Source organism: Mesoplodon mirus, assembly GCF_964341445.2.
Source record: "Mesoplodon mirus genome assembly, chromosome: X".
Lineage (NCBI taxonomy): Eukaryota > Metazoa > Chordata > Mammalia > Artiodactyla > Ziphiidae > Mesoplodon > Mesoplodon mirus.
The window spans coordinates 27,045,959-27,063,155 of record NC_138981.1 but is presented as its reverse complement, the minus strand read 5'-3'; the positions used below and the strand labels follow the sequence as shown (position 1 = coordinate 27,063,155).

Genomic DNA, 17,197 nt, shown 5'->3' with positions numbered 1-17,197 from the left:
GCTTATATGGTCAACTAGAATTTGACAAGGGGACCAGGAATACTCAGTGGGGAAAGGAGGAAAAACTGGATATCCACATGCAAAAGAATGAAATTGGACCCCTATCTTACACTGTCACTAAAATTAACTCAAATGGGGCTTCCCTGGTGGCGCAGTGGTTGAGAGTCCACCTGCCGATGCAGGGGACATGGGTTCGTGCCCCGGTCTGGGAAGATCCCACATGCCGTGGAGCGGCTGGGCCCGTAAGCCATGGCTGCTGAGCCTGCGCTCCGCAATGGGAGAGGCCACAACAGTGAGAGGCCCGCGTACTGCAAAAAATAATAAAAAAATAAAAATAAATAAAATTAACTCAAATGGATTAAAGTCTTAAATATAAGATCTGAAACTGTAAAACTACTAGAAGAAAACATAGGGAAAAATCTCCTTGACATTGGTCTTAGCAATGATTTGTTAGATATGACACCAAAAGCTCAATCAAGAAAGGGAACAATAAACAAGTGGGACTACTTCAAACTAAAAACACTTTGCACAGAAAAATAAAGGATGAACAGAATGAAAAGGCAGAGAGCGGCGCAAGCGTCATGCCAGCGAGCAGCCAGCGCGCGTTCTCCTCGGTTCCTGTCGCTGCCGCCCGGAGCGTCTTCGTGCTCTCGCGCGGCAGGCCCGCGGCGGCCGGGACCCGTGGTACACAGCATGTCCTCCTCCGGCTCTGCTGCGGAGGGAGAGGGAGCCCCCTCCCAGCCCGCGTCCGAGAAAGAGCCCGAAATGCCCGGTCCGAGAGAAGAAAGTGAAGAGGAGGACGAGGACGACGAGGAGGAGGAGGAAGAGGAAGAGAAAGAAAAGAGTCTCATCGTGGAAGGCAAGAGGGAAAAGAAAAAAGTAGAGAGGTTGACAATGCAAGTCTCTTCCTTGCAAAGAGAGCCATTTACAATTGCACAAGGAAAGGGGCAGAAACTTTGTGAAATTGAAAGGACACATTTTTTTCTGAGTAAGAAGAAAACGGATGAACTTAGAAATCTACATAAACTGCTTTACAACAGACCAGGCACAGTGTCCTCATTAAAGAAGAATGTGGGTCAGTTCAGTGGATTTCCATTTGAAAAAGGAAGTATCCAATATAAAAAGAAGGAAGAAATGTTGAAAAAATTTAGAAATGCCATGTTAAAGAGCATCTGCGAGGTTCTTGATTTGGAGCGGTCAGGTGTAAATAGTGAACTGGTGAAAAGGATCTTGAATTTCTTAATGCATCCAAAGCCTTCTGGCAAACCATTGCCAAAATCTAAAAAGACTTCTAGCAAAGGCAACAAGAAGGAACGGAACAGTTCTGGAATGTCCAGGAAAGCTAAGCGAACCAAATGTCCTGAAATTCTGTCAGATGAATCTAGCAGTGATGAAGAGGAAAAGAAAAACAAAGAAGAGTCTTCAGATGATGAACATAAAGAAAGTGAAGAGGAGCCACCAAAAAAGACATCCAAAAGAGAAAAACCCAAACAGAAAGCCACTTCTAAAAGTAAAAAATCTGTAAAAAGTGCTAATGTTAAGAAGGCAGATAGCAGTACCACCAAGAAGAATCAAAATAGTTCCAAAAAAGAAAGTGAATCTGAGGATAGTTCAGATGATGAACCTTTAATTAAAAAATTGAAGAAGCCTCCTACAGATTAAAGGAAACAGTAAAGAAATTATTGGCCAGTGCTAACTTGGAGGAGGTCACAATGAAACAGATTTGCAAAGAGGTATATGAAAATTATCCTGCTTATGACTTAACTGAAAGAAAAGAGTTCATAAAAACAACTGTTAAAGAGCTAATTTCTTAAGAGGACAGAAACAGATGACCTGTACCCATGGATTTAAAGATCTGATTTATACCATTATACCAGCAAAGAGAATGTATTTCCTTTTCTAAATCTTTGCAAGCATTGTGTTGGTAGAACTTCCTTCTGACCTTTTTATCTTGAGTGTTAGGTGAATTTGCGTTTGCGGTTTTAAATTGCATTTCTATGCAGTTTTTAGTTTAAATTTTTGCATGGCAGTAATTGTCTCTTGCTTTTATAGTTGTATTTTGTACATTTTGGATTTCTTTATGTAAGAGTTAGATTCTTGAACTGTTGTAGTTTTTAGTGTGCGCGTAATATTAGCTTAAGACATACTTTTAATCGTAGAACAGAAACGATCATAACTGGCATTTATACATGCAGAGACTGTTGCAGTATTTAGCATATGAAATATTTTGAATACACATCTGTCAGTGTGAAAACTCAGTGGCAGTGTGTTCATCATATTAAAAATACACAAGCTTCAGCTGTCCAGATGACTGAATCGGAACTTTTCTCCTGCATGTGTATATATGTCAAATTGTCAGCATGACAAGAGTGACAGATGTTATTTTTGTATTTTTAAAAACGAATTTGTTGTATATAAAGTTTTTTTATTTCTTTTGTGCAGATCAATTTTTAAACTCATATAAGTACGTATCTTTACAGTTATTATAAACTATGAAATGTCAGTGTTCAGCCAGATGGTATGACGGAGCAGTGAAAGTCAGAATTCAGTGAAGAAAATACTGAAGGAACAGATAGTTCTCTGCTTTGCCTTGGAAGTGTCATCAATTTATAGTTTTAGTGTTAACCCTGCAGCAGTGTCTGTAGATACATTTTATAGTGAGGATAGACCAAAATCAACACATCAAAACTTCAAAAATTTGGGAGAGTTGGATTAATTAGAAGCACATTTTGCTTATAATAAATGATCTGATTTTTATTAACTGCTTTTGCCCATATAAAATGCTGATATTTACAGGAAACCTGGCCACCTTTATAATTATGGTGAAAGTACCAGTTGTAATTCCAGATTAAGATAATGTGTAGACAGTAGTGGGTATCTGACAAAGTATTTCTCAAAAGTGATAATAGACTTATTTTTAACATTAAAGAAACTTAACATATTTGTGGAATCAGGGGTGTTAGGCTTTAAATTTTGGCCAATTAGGATTCTGGGTGATCAACATATGGACCATTCCTGAATGAGACTAATTTTGTCTTTTTTTTTTTTTTTTTTTTTTGCGGTATGCGGGCCTCTCACTGTTGCGGCCTCTCCCGTTGTGGAGCACAGGCTCCGGATGCGCAGGCCCAGTGGCCATGGCTCACGGGCCCAGCCGCTCCGCGGCATATGGGATCCTCCCAGACCGGGGCACGAACCCGTATCCCCTGCATCGGCAGGCAGACTCTCAACCACTGCGCCACCAGGGAGGCCCTAATTTTGTCTTTTAAATTAACTGTCTTAATCGGTTTATTAAATTATGTCAATTTTAAAATAAAACATGCTGCTTATACAAGAATTCGGCCTTTGATAAACCATTGAGTGTTTAAAATAACTTTGCATCATAGAACAGAAATATATAAAAATGATATATATTGACTGTTAACAGGTGTTTTCACAGGTTTGACTTGTTTCTTGATAAAGTTATTAAGACATTAGAGAAACGTATACTTAATACAAATGAATGGAATAAACAACTAAATGAGACTTAATAATTGGCATTTGGTTTTAAATATTTAATTTGTTCCTATAAACCTTGTCAATAAAAACAATAAATCACCAAAAAAAAAAAGGAATGAAAAGGCAGCCTATGGAATGAGAGAAGATATTTGAAAACCATGTATCTGATAAAGGGTTGATATACAAAATGTATAAGGAAATCATACAATTCTGTAGTGAAAAAACCCAAACAAACCAATTAGAAACTCAGTAGAAACTTCCCAAAGAAGACATACAAATGACCAACAGGTATATGAAAAGATGCTCAACATCACTAATCATCAGGGAAATGCAAATCAAAACCACAATTAGATATCACCTCACGCCTGTTAGAATGGCTATTATCAAAAAGGCAAGAAATAACAAGTGTTGGCGAGGCTGTGGAGAAAAGGGAACCCTCCTGCACTGTTGGTGGGAATGTCAATTGGTGCAGCAGTATCGAGTTTCCTCAAAAAATTAAAAGTAGAATCACCATATGATCCAGCAATCACACTTTGGGGTACATATCTGAAGGAAATGGAATCACTATCTTGAAGAGATATCTACACCCACATGATCTTTGCTGCATTATTCACAATAGCTGAGATATGGAAACAACCTGTGTTCATCGACGGATGAATGGATAAAGACAATGTGTCACACACACACACAAAGTGGAATATTACTCAGCCATAAAAAGGAAATCCTGCCTTTTGTGACAACATGGGTGGAACTTGAAGGCATTATGCTAACTGAAAACAAGTCAGACAGAGAAAGACAAATACTGTATGTTCTCCCTTATATGCGGAATCTAGAAACCCCAACTCAGAGAAAGAGAGATTAGAAGGTTAGTTGCCAGTGGCTGGGGGCTGGGGGAGAAGGGAAGATGTTGGTCAAGGGCACAAACTTCCAGCTATCAGATGAGTAAGTTCTGGGGATCTCTTGTACAGCATGGTGACTATGATTAAAAAAACTTCATTATATACTTGAAAGTTGTCATTTATCCCACCAAAAATGTGACGAGGGGATGAGGTGTTAACTAACCTTATTGTGGTCATCATTTTGTAATATATATATGTGTATCAAATCATCACATTGTAAACCTTAAACTTACATATATGTCAATAATATCAAAGCTGGGGAAATTTTTAAAAATTAATATAACTATTTCAACAAATTTTAAATGAACAAGTTTTCACTTAAATTTAACTTTTTAATCACTGAGAGAAATATAACCATAGAAAAATGTATTGACTGAGAAAATATCTCTTCAGGTTTCTCTTTAAATTTAGTAGTTTTCTTTGAACATTGTATATTAAGCTAACTCACATTTAAAAAAATAGATATGGTGTTCAAAATCCAAGTCAGTAAGTTATGAAATTAAAGGTGAAATTAATTCTAGAGAGAAAAACACAAGAATGTATTTGTTGTCATTTCTTAAGGCTTTGTGTTATAAATTATTTTCATTTGTATCATCAGAGACTTCTAGAAATAACTGTTTCAAACATCAGACTCCAGATGGATGGATTTAAGCTGTTGCACTCTAAAGACAGAAAGATTTCTGTTAAATCAAATTGTATTATGTCACAGTTACAGGACTAAGTCAATAACTTTTTCAAAAATACTTAGGCATAGTCACTAATACTTTTAATATTCCTGTCAATAGATAATGACAATTTGAATTCTTGAAATTTATTTACATGAATTTTATGATTATTGACCATATTCTCCAGATTTGGGATTTATTCTGTATCTCTAATATTTGTCCTTTTCTGGTCCTAGCTTGGGTTATGATTAAGGAAAAAAAAATCTATTCCCTCAGTCTGACTTTGGCCCCGTTAGATTGTCATTCTCTCTGACAGGGCAAAGAAAGCTCAGCTGCCAGTTTTTATGACAAGAACAGCATTCTCTCATATGTATTCTAGTACCTTACTTCAAAGCAAACTTTCATTTCAACAGTCTCAGTAGAATAACACATTTGTCTTTTATTTGTCTCAATACTGAGTCAAAGAAGCTTTCTATACCAGCAGTTTTCCCAAAGAAGAGGAAAAAAAATTCAACATTAAAAACAACCACCTACACAGTCCTCTAAACACGGCTTTCTGAGTTAAAGTATAAAAGATTTGCAATGAGAGAAAATCACATAGGATGTCTATTTCGGTGTAGAGACAAGGAACTAAAGAGGAAACCCAAAATAGGAGGGATGGAAGTAGAACTGCCAGTTACTCAGTAGGGGACCTTTAGTAAATCACTTAACCTGGTCTCATTGCCTTTCAAACTAATCCAGACCTACCCTCACCTCCCAGCCCTTTAATCCCTGTCCCATTTATATTGCTTCCCCTGCTTCCTCTGGGCCTAGGCTACTTCCCTCCCTCCTCTCGCTATGACTAAACATATTTCTTTTCTTAATACCTTTCCTGGGTAGTTTTTTTTTTCTTTCCTCCTCATCTTGCTCTGTATGCCTGGAATGATTCTAGTGAGTCAGAGGTATCCTTTTAGAATCACAGTTTCCATAAAGCCTTCCTGTAACAAGCTGTAAGTTGCTGCTCACCCTTTTTATTTTAGTAATTATTAAAGCAAGCAGAAACTTTTCTTACTTTGATTTCAAAAGTTTAATCCCATTGTTTATCAAGACTTATCGAACTTGCTAATAAACTGCGTTGGTAAGATTTCACTCAGCAAGAGACATGATGTTTCTTCAAGTAATTACATATTGCAGTCTCTGCTGTGCGCTTCCTTTTTCCTAGCCTGGGTCATGTGCACAGAAATAGATTTTGGGAAATGACACTTTTGTCCTAGACCTAGATGGAAGAGTTGTTTACATCTTGGATGAAGAAGTGAATGAACATAATTAAAGGTTAGAGATAGTATTCTCACCAGATGAAAAGTGCTGCTTTAACCCCATATCTTATAGTTTTTCCCCAATAATACTTTTGGATTTATGAAAAGTTTGGAATTAGATCTAACTATATCTAAGCTGCAGAATGCTTGTAGAAATGCATTATGCATTTTAGAAATGCAAAAGATTGTATTCCTATAATTGTGCTGAAAATTAATATTATTCTTAGGCACTATTTTTATAAACACTAAATTGAATTAATTGAGAAGTAGGAAAATTCCAGGGAGGCACAAATTCTTATGTGAGAAGCTGCTTCCTCTGGAACTGTCTTGGGCTGAAAGTTGTTAGAGGAGGTCATTGAGAGGATGTGACTGCTGGTTGACCCTCGGGCTGGACCCAGGCAAATGGAGGCTCCTCAACCCCTCCCCTGGCCTTGGAATGTACGTTCTGCCCACCGTTCCCACAGTGGGAGCCATTATCAAGGACGCAGCCTTGAGAGAGAGAGCAATGTGTTGTTGAGACCATCTGGACGGAACCCAGTTAAGGCCTCTGTATAAATTTTGAAGATTCTGGCAGGCAAGTGTGAAGATCTACTTATCTTGTGGCGCCCAAGACAAACCTCATGGGTAAGTTCCTTTGCTTATTAAACCTGCCACCTACCAACATGGACGGGCTGCCTCTTTCTTCCATCTCCCTTGCCTTCTGTATACAGAGACCACTTTACAAACCAATGAAATGGATACAGATGAAGGGAAACCAAAACAATTCTGGTGTTAATTTTGATTTTGTTGTGTTTCTTGGTAAACTTTTTCAATAATAATCACCAAGGAGAAAGGTGGGGAAGGCAACTTACAGCTTTTTCTTCAGACATTTAGCATTATTATGTATTCTGTTTTACAGACAAGAAATATTAGATGGGTTCATGGTTAAGAACTGCACCAGGGCCAATATGTCTGCCTCTTTCTTGTCCCTAAAACCGATAAAGGGAATTATGGTAAGCAGAGAATCCAAAGACTAGTTCCATGCTCTATTATTTCTGTTAATTTCCAAGGTGCTTCCATTTTCTGTGGGAATGGTTTTGAAACCTCCAACTGTAATGTGTAGGGCTTTTCTTTTTGTTTTTAACTGATGTTTTGGTATCATTTTAATTTGCCAAGTGAAATCATTTTTGCAATACAGATTTTTAATCTCACATTACTTTGAAGTCAGCTGCATAACCTTTAGTTTTTTTTTCCCCCAGCAAAAATCTACCTATTTAACTACGTGCTTAGACTCATTGTGGTTCTCTTTATTTTATCTTTCCTAGTTCACGGAATCAAAGCTATTTTTAGATGACTATACACTTTTTTTAAAAAAAGGTTCTACCAAATCAGTTCTTACAAGTATTAAAAATGTTTGGAAGATGGGGGGGGAAGAGAAATGTTCTGATATTCTTAGGGGATTTTCCAGGGAACATGTTAGCAATGCTGACATTTTGTATCAAGTTTTACCCACACAAATGGGCTCTTTACTGCCAACTTGACTTTTGAGAGGGCCTAAAAATGTTATCTAGAATAAAAATTAATTCAAATGATGCAAGCTGACATATCACTTGCATTTCAGATCATACATATTTTCCCATATCCCCGGATACAACACAACAAATAAACACAGGGAGACTCTGAAAGGTGAGAAGAAAGAGGTGAACTGCCTAGAGACCTTGGGATTTGAGGAATGGCATGGTGGTGAATTCTCTGTGTTTCCTTATTACCTCCCATATATCCTGGACAGGGCTCTCCAGAAGCCTCTAATCCAGAATTTCCAATAGACAAAGACAAAAGGAGGAAAAAAGTCCTTTTCCCTAGCCAAAGGACCTGGAGAAGGGTAGTTTAACAACAACAACAAAAAAATTGGAAACACCCACCATACTTCAGCCAAACATCAATGGAAACAATGCTTCCCACCTCTAGGATTTCAATGGGGCTGAGTGAGGATTTGATCTTCCATGCCTGCACCTTGCCCCATGGAAGCAGGTGGTAGTACTCTAATTCTCTCCTTCCTCCAGGTGCAGGGCTAGGCAGGGGCCTAACCTTCTGAGCGGGGAGCTTATCTTCCATTTCCCGCCTGGTGGAAGCAGGCAGCACTCTAATTCCCCTGCTGAGTAATGTCAGCAGCTTATTCAGGGGAGCTGATCTTCCATCCCCCACCCAATGCATCCAGCAGGTACACTCGGGTTCCCCTGTATGGATAGTGTTAGCGAGGCTGAGCTGGGACCTGGTCTTCCATTTCCTGCCTGGCAGTAGCAGCTGGTGCTCTGATTTCTCAACCAGGGTAGTGTCAGTGGGATCCAACTGTGAGCTGTGCCTCCACCTCCACCTGCAGTCAATGAGGCTGAGTGAGGTGAGAAGAAGTGGGACTAGTTGGCATTCTGCTTCCTCCTCTCTGCTTTCCTGGTGTCGGAGGGGTCCATTTGGAAGAGTGAGCTTCTGCCCTCACCCTGCAGCATCAAGGTGATATGAGTAAGTCAACTTCTTTCCTTATTCATGTCAGCAGGGCCCAGCGGGAAGCTGAGCTTTTGCTGTGAGTCGGCGCCCCACTTTCACCGGGAGAATGTCAACCCAGCCAAGCGGGGAGCTAAGCCTCCATCCCACTTGTCTGCAATGAAGCAGTGTGTGTTGCTGCCAGGAGAGTTGTTGGGACCCACTGAGAAGCAAAACATGCACAGCAAACTGCCCTCACACTAAACTTGAACAGGGGACTGCCTGCTAAAAAGGGGACGTTAAATAGGATCCAAAGTCTCATAATATCCAAAATGTCCAAAATAAAATAGAAAATCACTCGTCATACTAGAACCAGGAAAGTTATAGCATGAATGAATAAAAAAGACAACCAACTGATAATATCACCAAAATGAATCAGATCTTGGCATTATCTGACAAGGATTTTACAGTTATTGTTGTGTTTGTGTGATGAGAACACTTAAGATTTTCTTTCTTAGCAAATTTCAAGTATACAATACAGTGTTATTAACCATAGCCACCATGTTGTACATTAAATCCCAGACTTATTCATTTTATAACTGAAACTTTGTACCCTTTGACCAACATCTCCTATTCCCCTCCTCAGCCCCTGGTAACCACTGTTCTATTCTCCAGTTCTATGAATTCAACTTTTTTTTAGATTTCACACATAAATGAGCTCATACAGTATTTGCCTTTCTGTGTCTGGCTTATTTCACTCTGACAAAGATTTTAAACCAGTCATCATACAAATGTATAAACAAGCAATTACCAATTCTCTTAAAACAAAGGAAAAAATAGGAAATCTCAACAAAGAAATAGAATTTATTAAAAATAACCTAATGTAAATCATAGAACTGAAAAATACAATGTAAATAAAAACTCAGTGGATGGCTCATTAGTAGAGTGGAGATTACAGAGGGGGGGAATTAGTGAACTTATGGAGAGATTGTTAGAATTTACTCATTCAAAACATAGAGTTACCATATGATTCACAACTCCTATGTATATGCCCAAGAGAAATGAAAACTTATGCCCACACAAATATTTGTAAATAGATATTCATAGCATCACTATTCATAGTGGCCCCAAAGTGAAAACAACCCACATGTCCATCAACAGATGAAAGGATAAACAAAATGTGTATACTCATACAATGGAATATTATTTAGCCATAAAAATTACTGGAGTACTGATACATGATACAACATAGCTGAATCTCAAAAGCATTATGCTAAGTTAAAGAAGACAGGTATAAAAAGTCACCTATTGTATCATTCCATTTCTATGAAGTATCCAGAATAAGAAAATCTATAGAGACAAGAAGTAGACTAGTGGTTTCCAGAGGCTGTAGGTGGGGAGAATGAGAAATGACTGCTAGTGGGTACAGGATTTCTTTTGGGAGTGATAAAAATGGTCTGAAATTGATTGAGGTGATTGATGGTTGCACAACTCTGTAAATATACTAAAACCCACTGAATTATATGCTTCAAATAGGTGAAATTTATGGTATGTAAATTATGTCTCAGCAAAGCTAAATGTAATATTAATGTAGTAGACTAGGTTAGCCCATTTTGAATACCTACATGCCTTTTGTGTGTATATAAAAATGGTTATTTAAAAGAAAAAGACATTTAAATTCAGTTCCACTCAAATCCTATATTTTTTGAGTAACTGTGCCAGGCACTGGTTTGGGGGTGCTCTGAGGAATAGAGAAATGAACAAGAAACAGGTCTTAACCTCAGAGAGCTTACTGGTGGTAGAGCCGTACATAAATATTTGTAATCTGACATGGTCATTTTCACATAATTTATTTCATTTATTCAGATACAGCAACAATACATAAAAATACAGCAGTTAATGACAACATTAGGAACCTTACACAAGTGAACCATGTTTTTTCATATTGAGCCCCCCCCCCATAGCATTTATCAGTATAAGAAATAGCAAAACTGAAGCTTGGTTCATGTTAACTATCATTCTTCATGATCCAATCAGATACTTATTCCTAATACTTAAAGACCTTTCCTTTGGGCAGTTGTTTGTGAAATCAACCTGTTCCACACTCCTATGTTAACTTGGAAACAGTCACTATTTCTAGCTGTAACTCTTGACTGGGCTAATAATGTATTGAATTAATTGACTAGCTTGCAGATGTGGAAAGATCTACTTGATATATCTGTGTGGGCAATTTTCCATGAGTCTTGTTGGCTCATTTAAGATTCTGTGAAGAATATAATGATTGACAGAAAAGCTTCCCTAAAGCAGCATTTATTTTGGAGATACATTACCTTTTACTAGTGAACTTGGCAGTTCAACCTAATGTAAACTGACTGGAATTAACAGTCACACCGCAAGCTACTAATGTCCACATTGAGAGGGAGTATTTGTCCAATCAAATGCAGTTAATGATCTCTTGATAAACCACAAAGTTGGAACTAAACTATGTAATCTGAGGTGGAAGAAAATGAAATGCACTCAGAAGATGGTTATCTCTTAGATCAAAGTCTAGCAGTGCACATTTATCCAAACTTTTTACTCTGACTCCTCTCCACCCAACAGTGAAAGGGGATTTGTGAATGAGGTCCATTTCTTGCAGGCCACAAAACTAATAAATGAATAGTAACTATCCAAAGACACTGAATAGTAGTGTAGTGTTGTCTGCCCTAGAGTAAACCTGCTTGAGTTTGAATCCCTCTTCCACCACTTAATAGTTCATTGACTTTGGGCAAGTCTCTATCCCCTTCTGAGCCTCAGTTTCCTCATCTGTGTAATGGGAATAGAAATAGAACTTATCACATGGGATATCTGAGAGTTTTGAATGAGATAATACAGAGTGTTTACCATACTGCCTGGCTCTTAGAAGCATGCTATACATATTCATACTTATTAATATCAACCATTATTTCACTCGCAGAATGAAAGTTGGACAAATAGTGAGGATGTACAACCACCATGAGTATGATTGTGGACCACAGACATAAAGTTGGAAGCTGGGTTTTAAGGGCATTTGGGATCAGGTAAATGGAGTAGGTCACCAAGAAAGTTAAAGATATGAAAAAGCTAATCACACTGACCATACTCTATTTTTTTTAAGATAATGGCAGGATACTGCTGTTCCAGTTTATTAAAGGGATTTTTAAAAATTAATTAATTAATTAATTAATTTGGTGGCACTAGTTCTTAGTTGTGGCTCTCAGGCTCCTTAGTTGTGGCTCACCAGCTCCTTAGTTGTGGCATGTGAACTCTTAGTTGTGGCATGCATGTGGGATCTATTTCCCTGACCAGGGATCAAAACCAGGCCCCCTGCAATGGAAGTGCGGAGACTTAACCACTGTGCCACCAGGGAAGTCCCCATACTCTATTTTCTGAGGTACAGTTTTATGGATAACTGCAAAGATACTAAAACTACCTAAAGCTACTCCACCACTTCTTCCGGTGGAAGTGGTAACATTCCCTCGAAAAGCCCAAGTTATCTATGCTCTTCATTACATCTCTGCTAGGCAGTCAGAAAACAGCTGAGCTTGTTGCATTTATTTCTATTTAATAAATGACTCCCATATTTAGTAGCTTAAAGCAACCATTTTATCTGCTTACTGTTTTGTGGGTAAGGAATTCAGGAAGGGCTTGACTGATACTTTTTCTCTGATCCCCGTGGTTTCAGTGGGGAGGGTTTGGACCAAGATGGGTTTGTCATTCACAAACTTAGAGCCTTGGGGCTCCTTGTCTCTCACTCTCTTTACGTGGATGTCACTTTCCATGGCCTTTTATTCTGGCTTGGGCTTCTTGAAGACATGGCAGTCTCAGGGTAGCTGGACTTCTTATATGGCAGCTGACTTTCCCTATGGTATGGTTCTTAGAGGCAGGAAATGGACACTGCCAGTCTTTTAATGCCTGGGCCCACACTCTGGCACAGAAATACTTGTGCAATATCCTATTGTTCCAAGCAGTCAAGAGCTCCCCAGTTTCAAGGGAAGAGGATATAGACCTCACCTCTCAATGAGAGAAGATCAAAGAATTTGTAGCCATGTTTTTCCCCCAACTTTATTAAGGTATAATTGACAAGTAAAATTGTATATAAAGTGTACATTGTATTGATTTGATATATGTATACATTGTGAAATGTTTACCATGATCAAGTTAATTAACACATCCCTCACCTCACAGTTACCCTTTTATTGTGGTGAGAAAAGTTAAGATCTATTCTCTTAGCAAATTTTAAGAATACAATACAATATTAACTATAGTCACTGTGCTGTTTATTAGAGCCTCAGAATTCACTTTATAACTGAAAGTTTTTACCCTTTGGCTCACATTTACAAATTTCTCCTACCCCCCAACCCCTGGCAACCACCATTCTAGAATTTGTTTCTATGAATTTGCCTTTGTTTGGGAAAAATTTTACATATTATGCCATACTACCAGCTGTGAGGTGATATCTCATTGTGGTTTTGATTTGCTTCTCCCTGATGATTAGTGATGTTGAGCACGTTTTCATATATCTGTTGGCCATTTGTATGTCTTCTTTGGAATATATGTTATTCTGGTTCTCTGCCCAGTGTAAAATCAGATTATTTGTTTTTATGCCATTGAGTTGTATGAATTCCTTATATGGCTGTCCCTTGGTACCTGTGGGGGATAGGTTCCAGGAACCCCCACAGGTACAAAATCTGAGGATACTAAAGTTGCTTACAGTCATCCCTCCATATCTGTGGGTTCTGCATCTGCAGAAATGAAGGGCTGACTGTATACATATATTGAAAAAAGTCTGTGTATAAGTGGACTCATGCAGTTCAAAGGTCAACTGTATGTTTTCAAGGTTAACTCCTTATCAGATACATGGTTTGCAAATATTTTCTCCCATCCCATATGTTGCCTTTTCATTTTGTTGACTGTTTCCTTTGCTGTGCAGAAACTTTTTAGTTTGATGTAGTCCCAATTATTTATTTTTGCTGCTGTTGCCTGTGTGTTTGGTGTCATATTAAAAAAAAAAATTGCCAAGATCAATGTCAAGGGGCCTTTCCCTGTGTTTTCTTCTAGGGGTTTTATGGTTTTGTGTCTTATATTTAAGTCTTTAATCCATTTTCAGTTAATTTTTGTGAACGGTGTAAGACAGAGTCCAATTTCATTCTTTCACACATGGATATCTGATTTTCCCAGCACAATTAATTGAATAAAATATTCTTTCCTCATTGTGTGTTCTTAGCACCCCTGTCAAAGATTAGTTGACCATATATACCTGGTTTTATTTCTGGGCTCTCTATTCTGCTCCACTGGTCTATGTGTCTGTTTTTATGCCAGTACCATACTGTTTCGATTACTATAGCTTTGTAATATAGTTTGAAATCAGGAAGTATGATGCCTCCAGTTTTCTTCTTCTTTCTCAAGATTGCTTTGGCTATTTGGGGTCTTGCAGTTTCATATAAATTTTAGGATTGTTTTTTCTATTTCTGTGAAAAATGCCATTATAATTTTGATAGCAATTTTATTGAATCTGTAGATCACTTTGGGTCATATAGATGTTGTAACAATGTTAAGTCTTCCAATCCAAGAACATGAGCTCTTTCCATTTACTTGTGTCTTCTTCAGTTTCTTTCATTAATGTCTTATGGTTTTCAGTGTATAGATCTTTCACCTTCTTGGTAAATTTATTCCTAAGTATTATAAATTTTGGTGCTATTGGAAATGAGATTGCTTTCTCTTTTTCTCTTTTGGATAGTTTGTTTTTAGTGTATAGAACCACAAGTGATTTTTGTATGTTGATTTGTATCCTGCTGTAGCCATATTTGATCTACCAGAGAGCTACATACCTACATGAATATATTTTTCTCAGCATTATCATTTGTTGATTAATGAAGCCTTGGCATATGGAATATAGAGGTTAATATCATGAGGATTATTTCTGAAGTTAAAACTGACATCAAATGTCACTTTTTTTTTTTTTTTTTTGCAGCACGCAGGCCTCTCACTGTTGTGGCCTCTCCCGTTGAGGAGCACAGGCTCCGGATGCACAGGCTCAGCGGCCATGGCTCATGGGCCCAGCCGCTCCGCGGCATGTGGGATCTTCCCGGACCAGGGCACGAACCCGTGTCCCCTGCATCGGCAGGTGGACTCTCAACCACTGTGCCACCAGGGAAGCCCCAAATGTCACATTTAAATGTGTAGATGCTGAAAATCGTCTTTGGTTTTGAGTTTCCTTGGAAGCTTTCCTATTTGATTCTAGTGATATACTTAGATAAACTTTCTTGAATGAAATGGAGACGTATAAAGGAATTTGCAATTATGTTCTCAATAGCATGTTTCAGTTCCATAAAATAAAATAGGTCAGAAATAATAGTAAGTTAATTAAAACAGGTAAATTTGTGAAAGCAAAATGTAATCTGTAGATAAAAATATAGGTTCCTAATGCAGATTGTTATCATGGGCTCATTATTTTAAAATAATTGTTTGCATCCAGAGAACATTCTTTTTTTTTTTTTTTTTTTTTTTTTTTTTTTTTTTTTTTGCGGTACGTGGGCCTCTCACTGCTGTGGCCTCTCCCGTTGCGGAGCACAGGCTCCGGACGCGCAGGCTCAGCGGCCATGGCTCACGGGCCCAGTCGCTCTGCGGCATGTGGGATCCTCCCAGACCGGGGCACGAACCCATGTCCCCTGCATCGGCAGGCGGACTCTCAACCACTGCACCACCAGGGAAGCCCAGAACATTCTTTTTAAGTCACATTGTTATTAAGATAAAAATTGCTTACCCACCTAATTTATTCTGGTTATATGGCATCTATTTCCACTTGAATAAGAAAATGTTCCATGTGTTTCTTGCTAATAAGAAGAGTTCTGAGTATGAAAACTTGGTTTTCAATTTATATTGCATATTCCTGATTTTTACATATTGGTCTGCTTCCTAATGTCACTTACGTATGTGACTGACAGAGCCTCTTAACGTTGCTGGTCCTGCAAAAAAGGATACTAAAGCTTTATTTTGTCTCCCTTCTGCTTATAGGGATTAGATGATATTTGGCCTATGACATTAACCTGACCATTGTAAAAGGATTTGGTCATTTCAAAGCTTTGGTAGTATCTTTGTGCAGCCAAAAAGCGGCAAGCAAAGGCGCAGGGTATTGACCACACAAAGTTGTCAATGGATGCTGACTAGAGGAACAGCTAGTATATTCTAATGACTTAGCTTTACTGTTTCCCTGGGGACATGAACAGAATTCATCTCAGGAGACCTGAGTCTTCCTGGGCAGAGACTGTGGACTTTTTAGGGCATGGCACCATACTAAGCTCCTGGTTTCTGGGGACTCTTTTTTTTTTTTTACATCTTTATTGGAGTATAATTGCTTTACAATGGTGTGTTAGTTTCTGCTTTATAACAAAGTGAATCAGTTATACATATACATATGTTCCCATATCTCTTCCCTCTTGCGTCTCCCTCCCTTCCACCCTCCCTATCCCACCCCTCTAGGTGGTCACAAAGCACCGAGCTGATCTCCCTGTGCTATGCGGCTGCTTCCCACTAGCTATCTACCTTACGTTTGGTAGTGTATATATATCCATGCCACTCTCTCACTTTGTCACAGCTTACCTTTCCCCCTCCCCATATCCTCAAGTCCATTCTCGAGTAGGTCTGTGTCTTTATTCCTGTCTTACCCCTAGGTTCTTCATGACATTTTTTTCCCCTTAGATTCCATATATATGTGTTAGCATATGGTATTTGTCTTTCTCTTTCTGACTTACTTCACTCTGTATGACAGACTCTAGGTCCATCCACTTCACTACAAATAACTCAATTTTGTTTCTTTTTATGGCTGAGTAATATTCCATTGTATATATGTGCCACATCTTCTTTATCCATTCATCTGATGATGGACACTTAGGTTGTTTCCATGTTCTGGCTATTGTAAATAGAGCTGCAATGAACATTTTGGTACATGTCTCTTTTTGAATTATGGTTCTCTCAGGGTATATGCCCAGTAGTGGGATTGCTGGGTCATACGGTAGTTCTATTTTTAGTTTTCTAAGGAACCTCCATACTGTTCTCCATAGTGGCTGTACCAATTCACATTCCCACCAGCAGTGCAAGAGTGTTCCCTTTTCTCCACACCCTCTCCAGCATTTGTTGTTTGTAGATTTTTTGATGATGGCCATTCTGACCAGTGTGAGGTGGTACCTCACTGTAGTTTTGATTTGGATTTCTCTAATGATTAGTGATGTTGAGCATCCTTTCAGGTGTTTGTTGACAATCTGTATATCTTCTTTGGAGAAATGTCTTTTTAGATTTTCTGCCCATTTTTGGATTGGGTTGTTTGTTTTTTTGTTATTGAGCTGCATGAGCTGCTTGTAAATTTTGG

The 17,197-nt window shown here is 38.4% G+C and overlaps 1 protein-coding gene across 1 annotated transcript; it reads left to right on the top strand.

Moving 5' to 3' along the window:
• Positions 1–567: 567 nt before the first annotated feature.
• Positions 568–3,617, top strand: LOC309796036 (protein DEK-like). The gene is given in 2 exon segments (XM_082608928.1): positions 568–1,657; positions 1,660–3,617. Coding segments are annotated over 2 exon segments (1,119 nt in total). The 5' UTR covers positions 568–693; the 3' UTR covers positions 1,815–3,617.
• Positions 3,618–17,197: the final 13,580 nt, after the last annotated feature.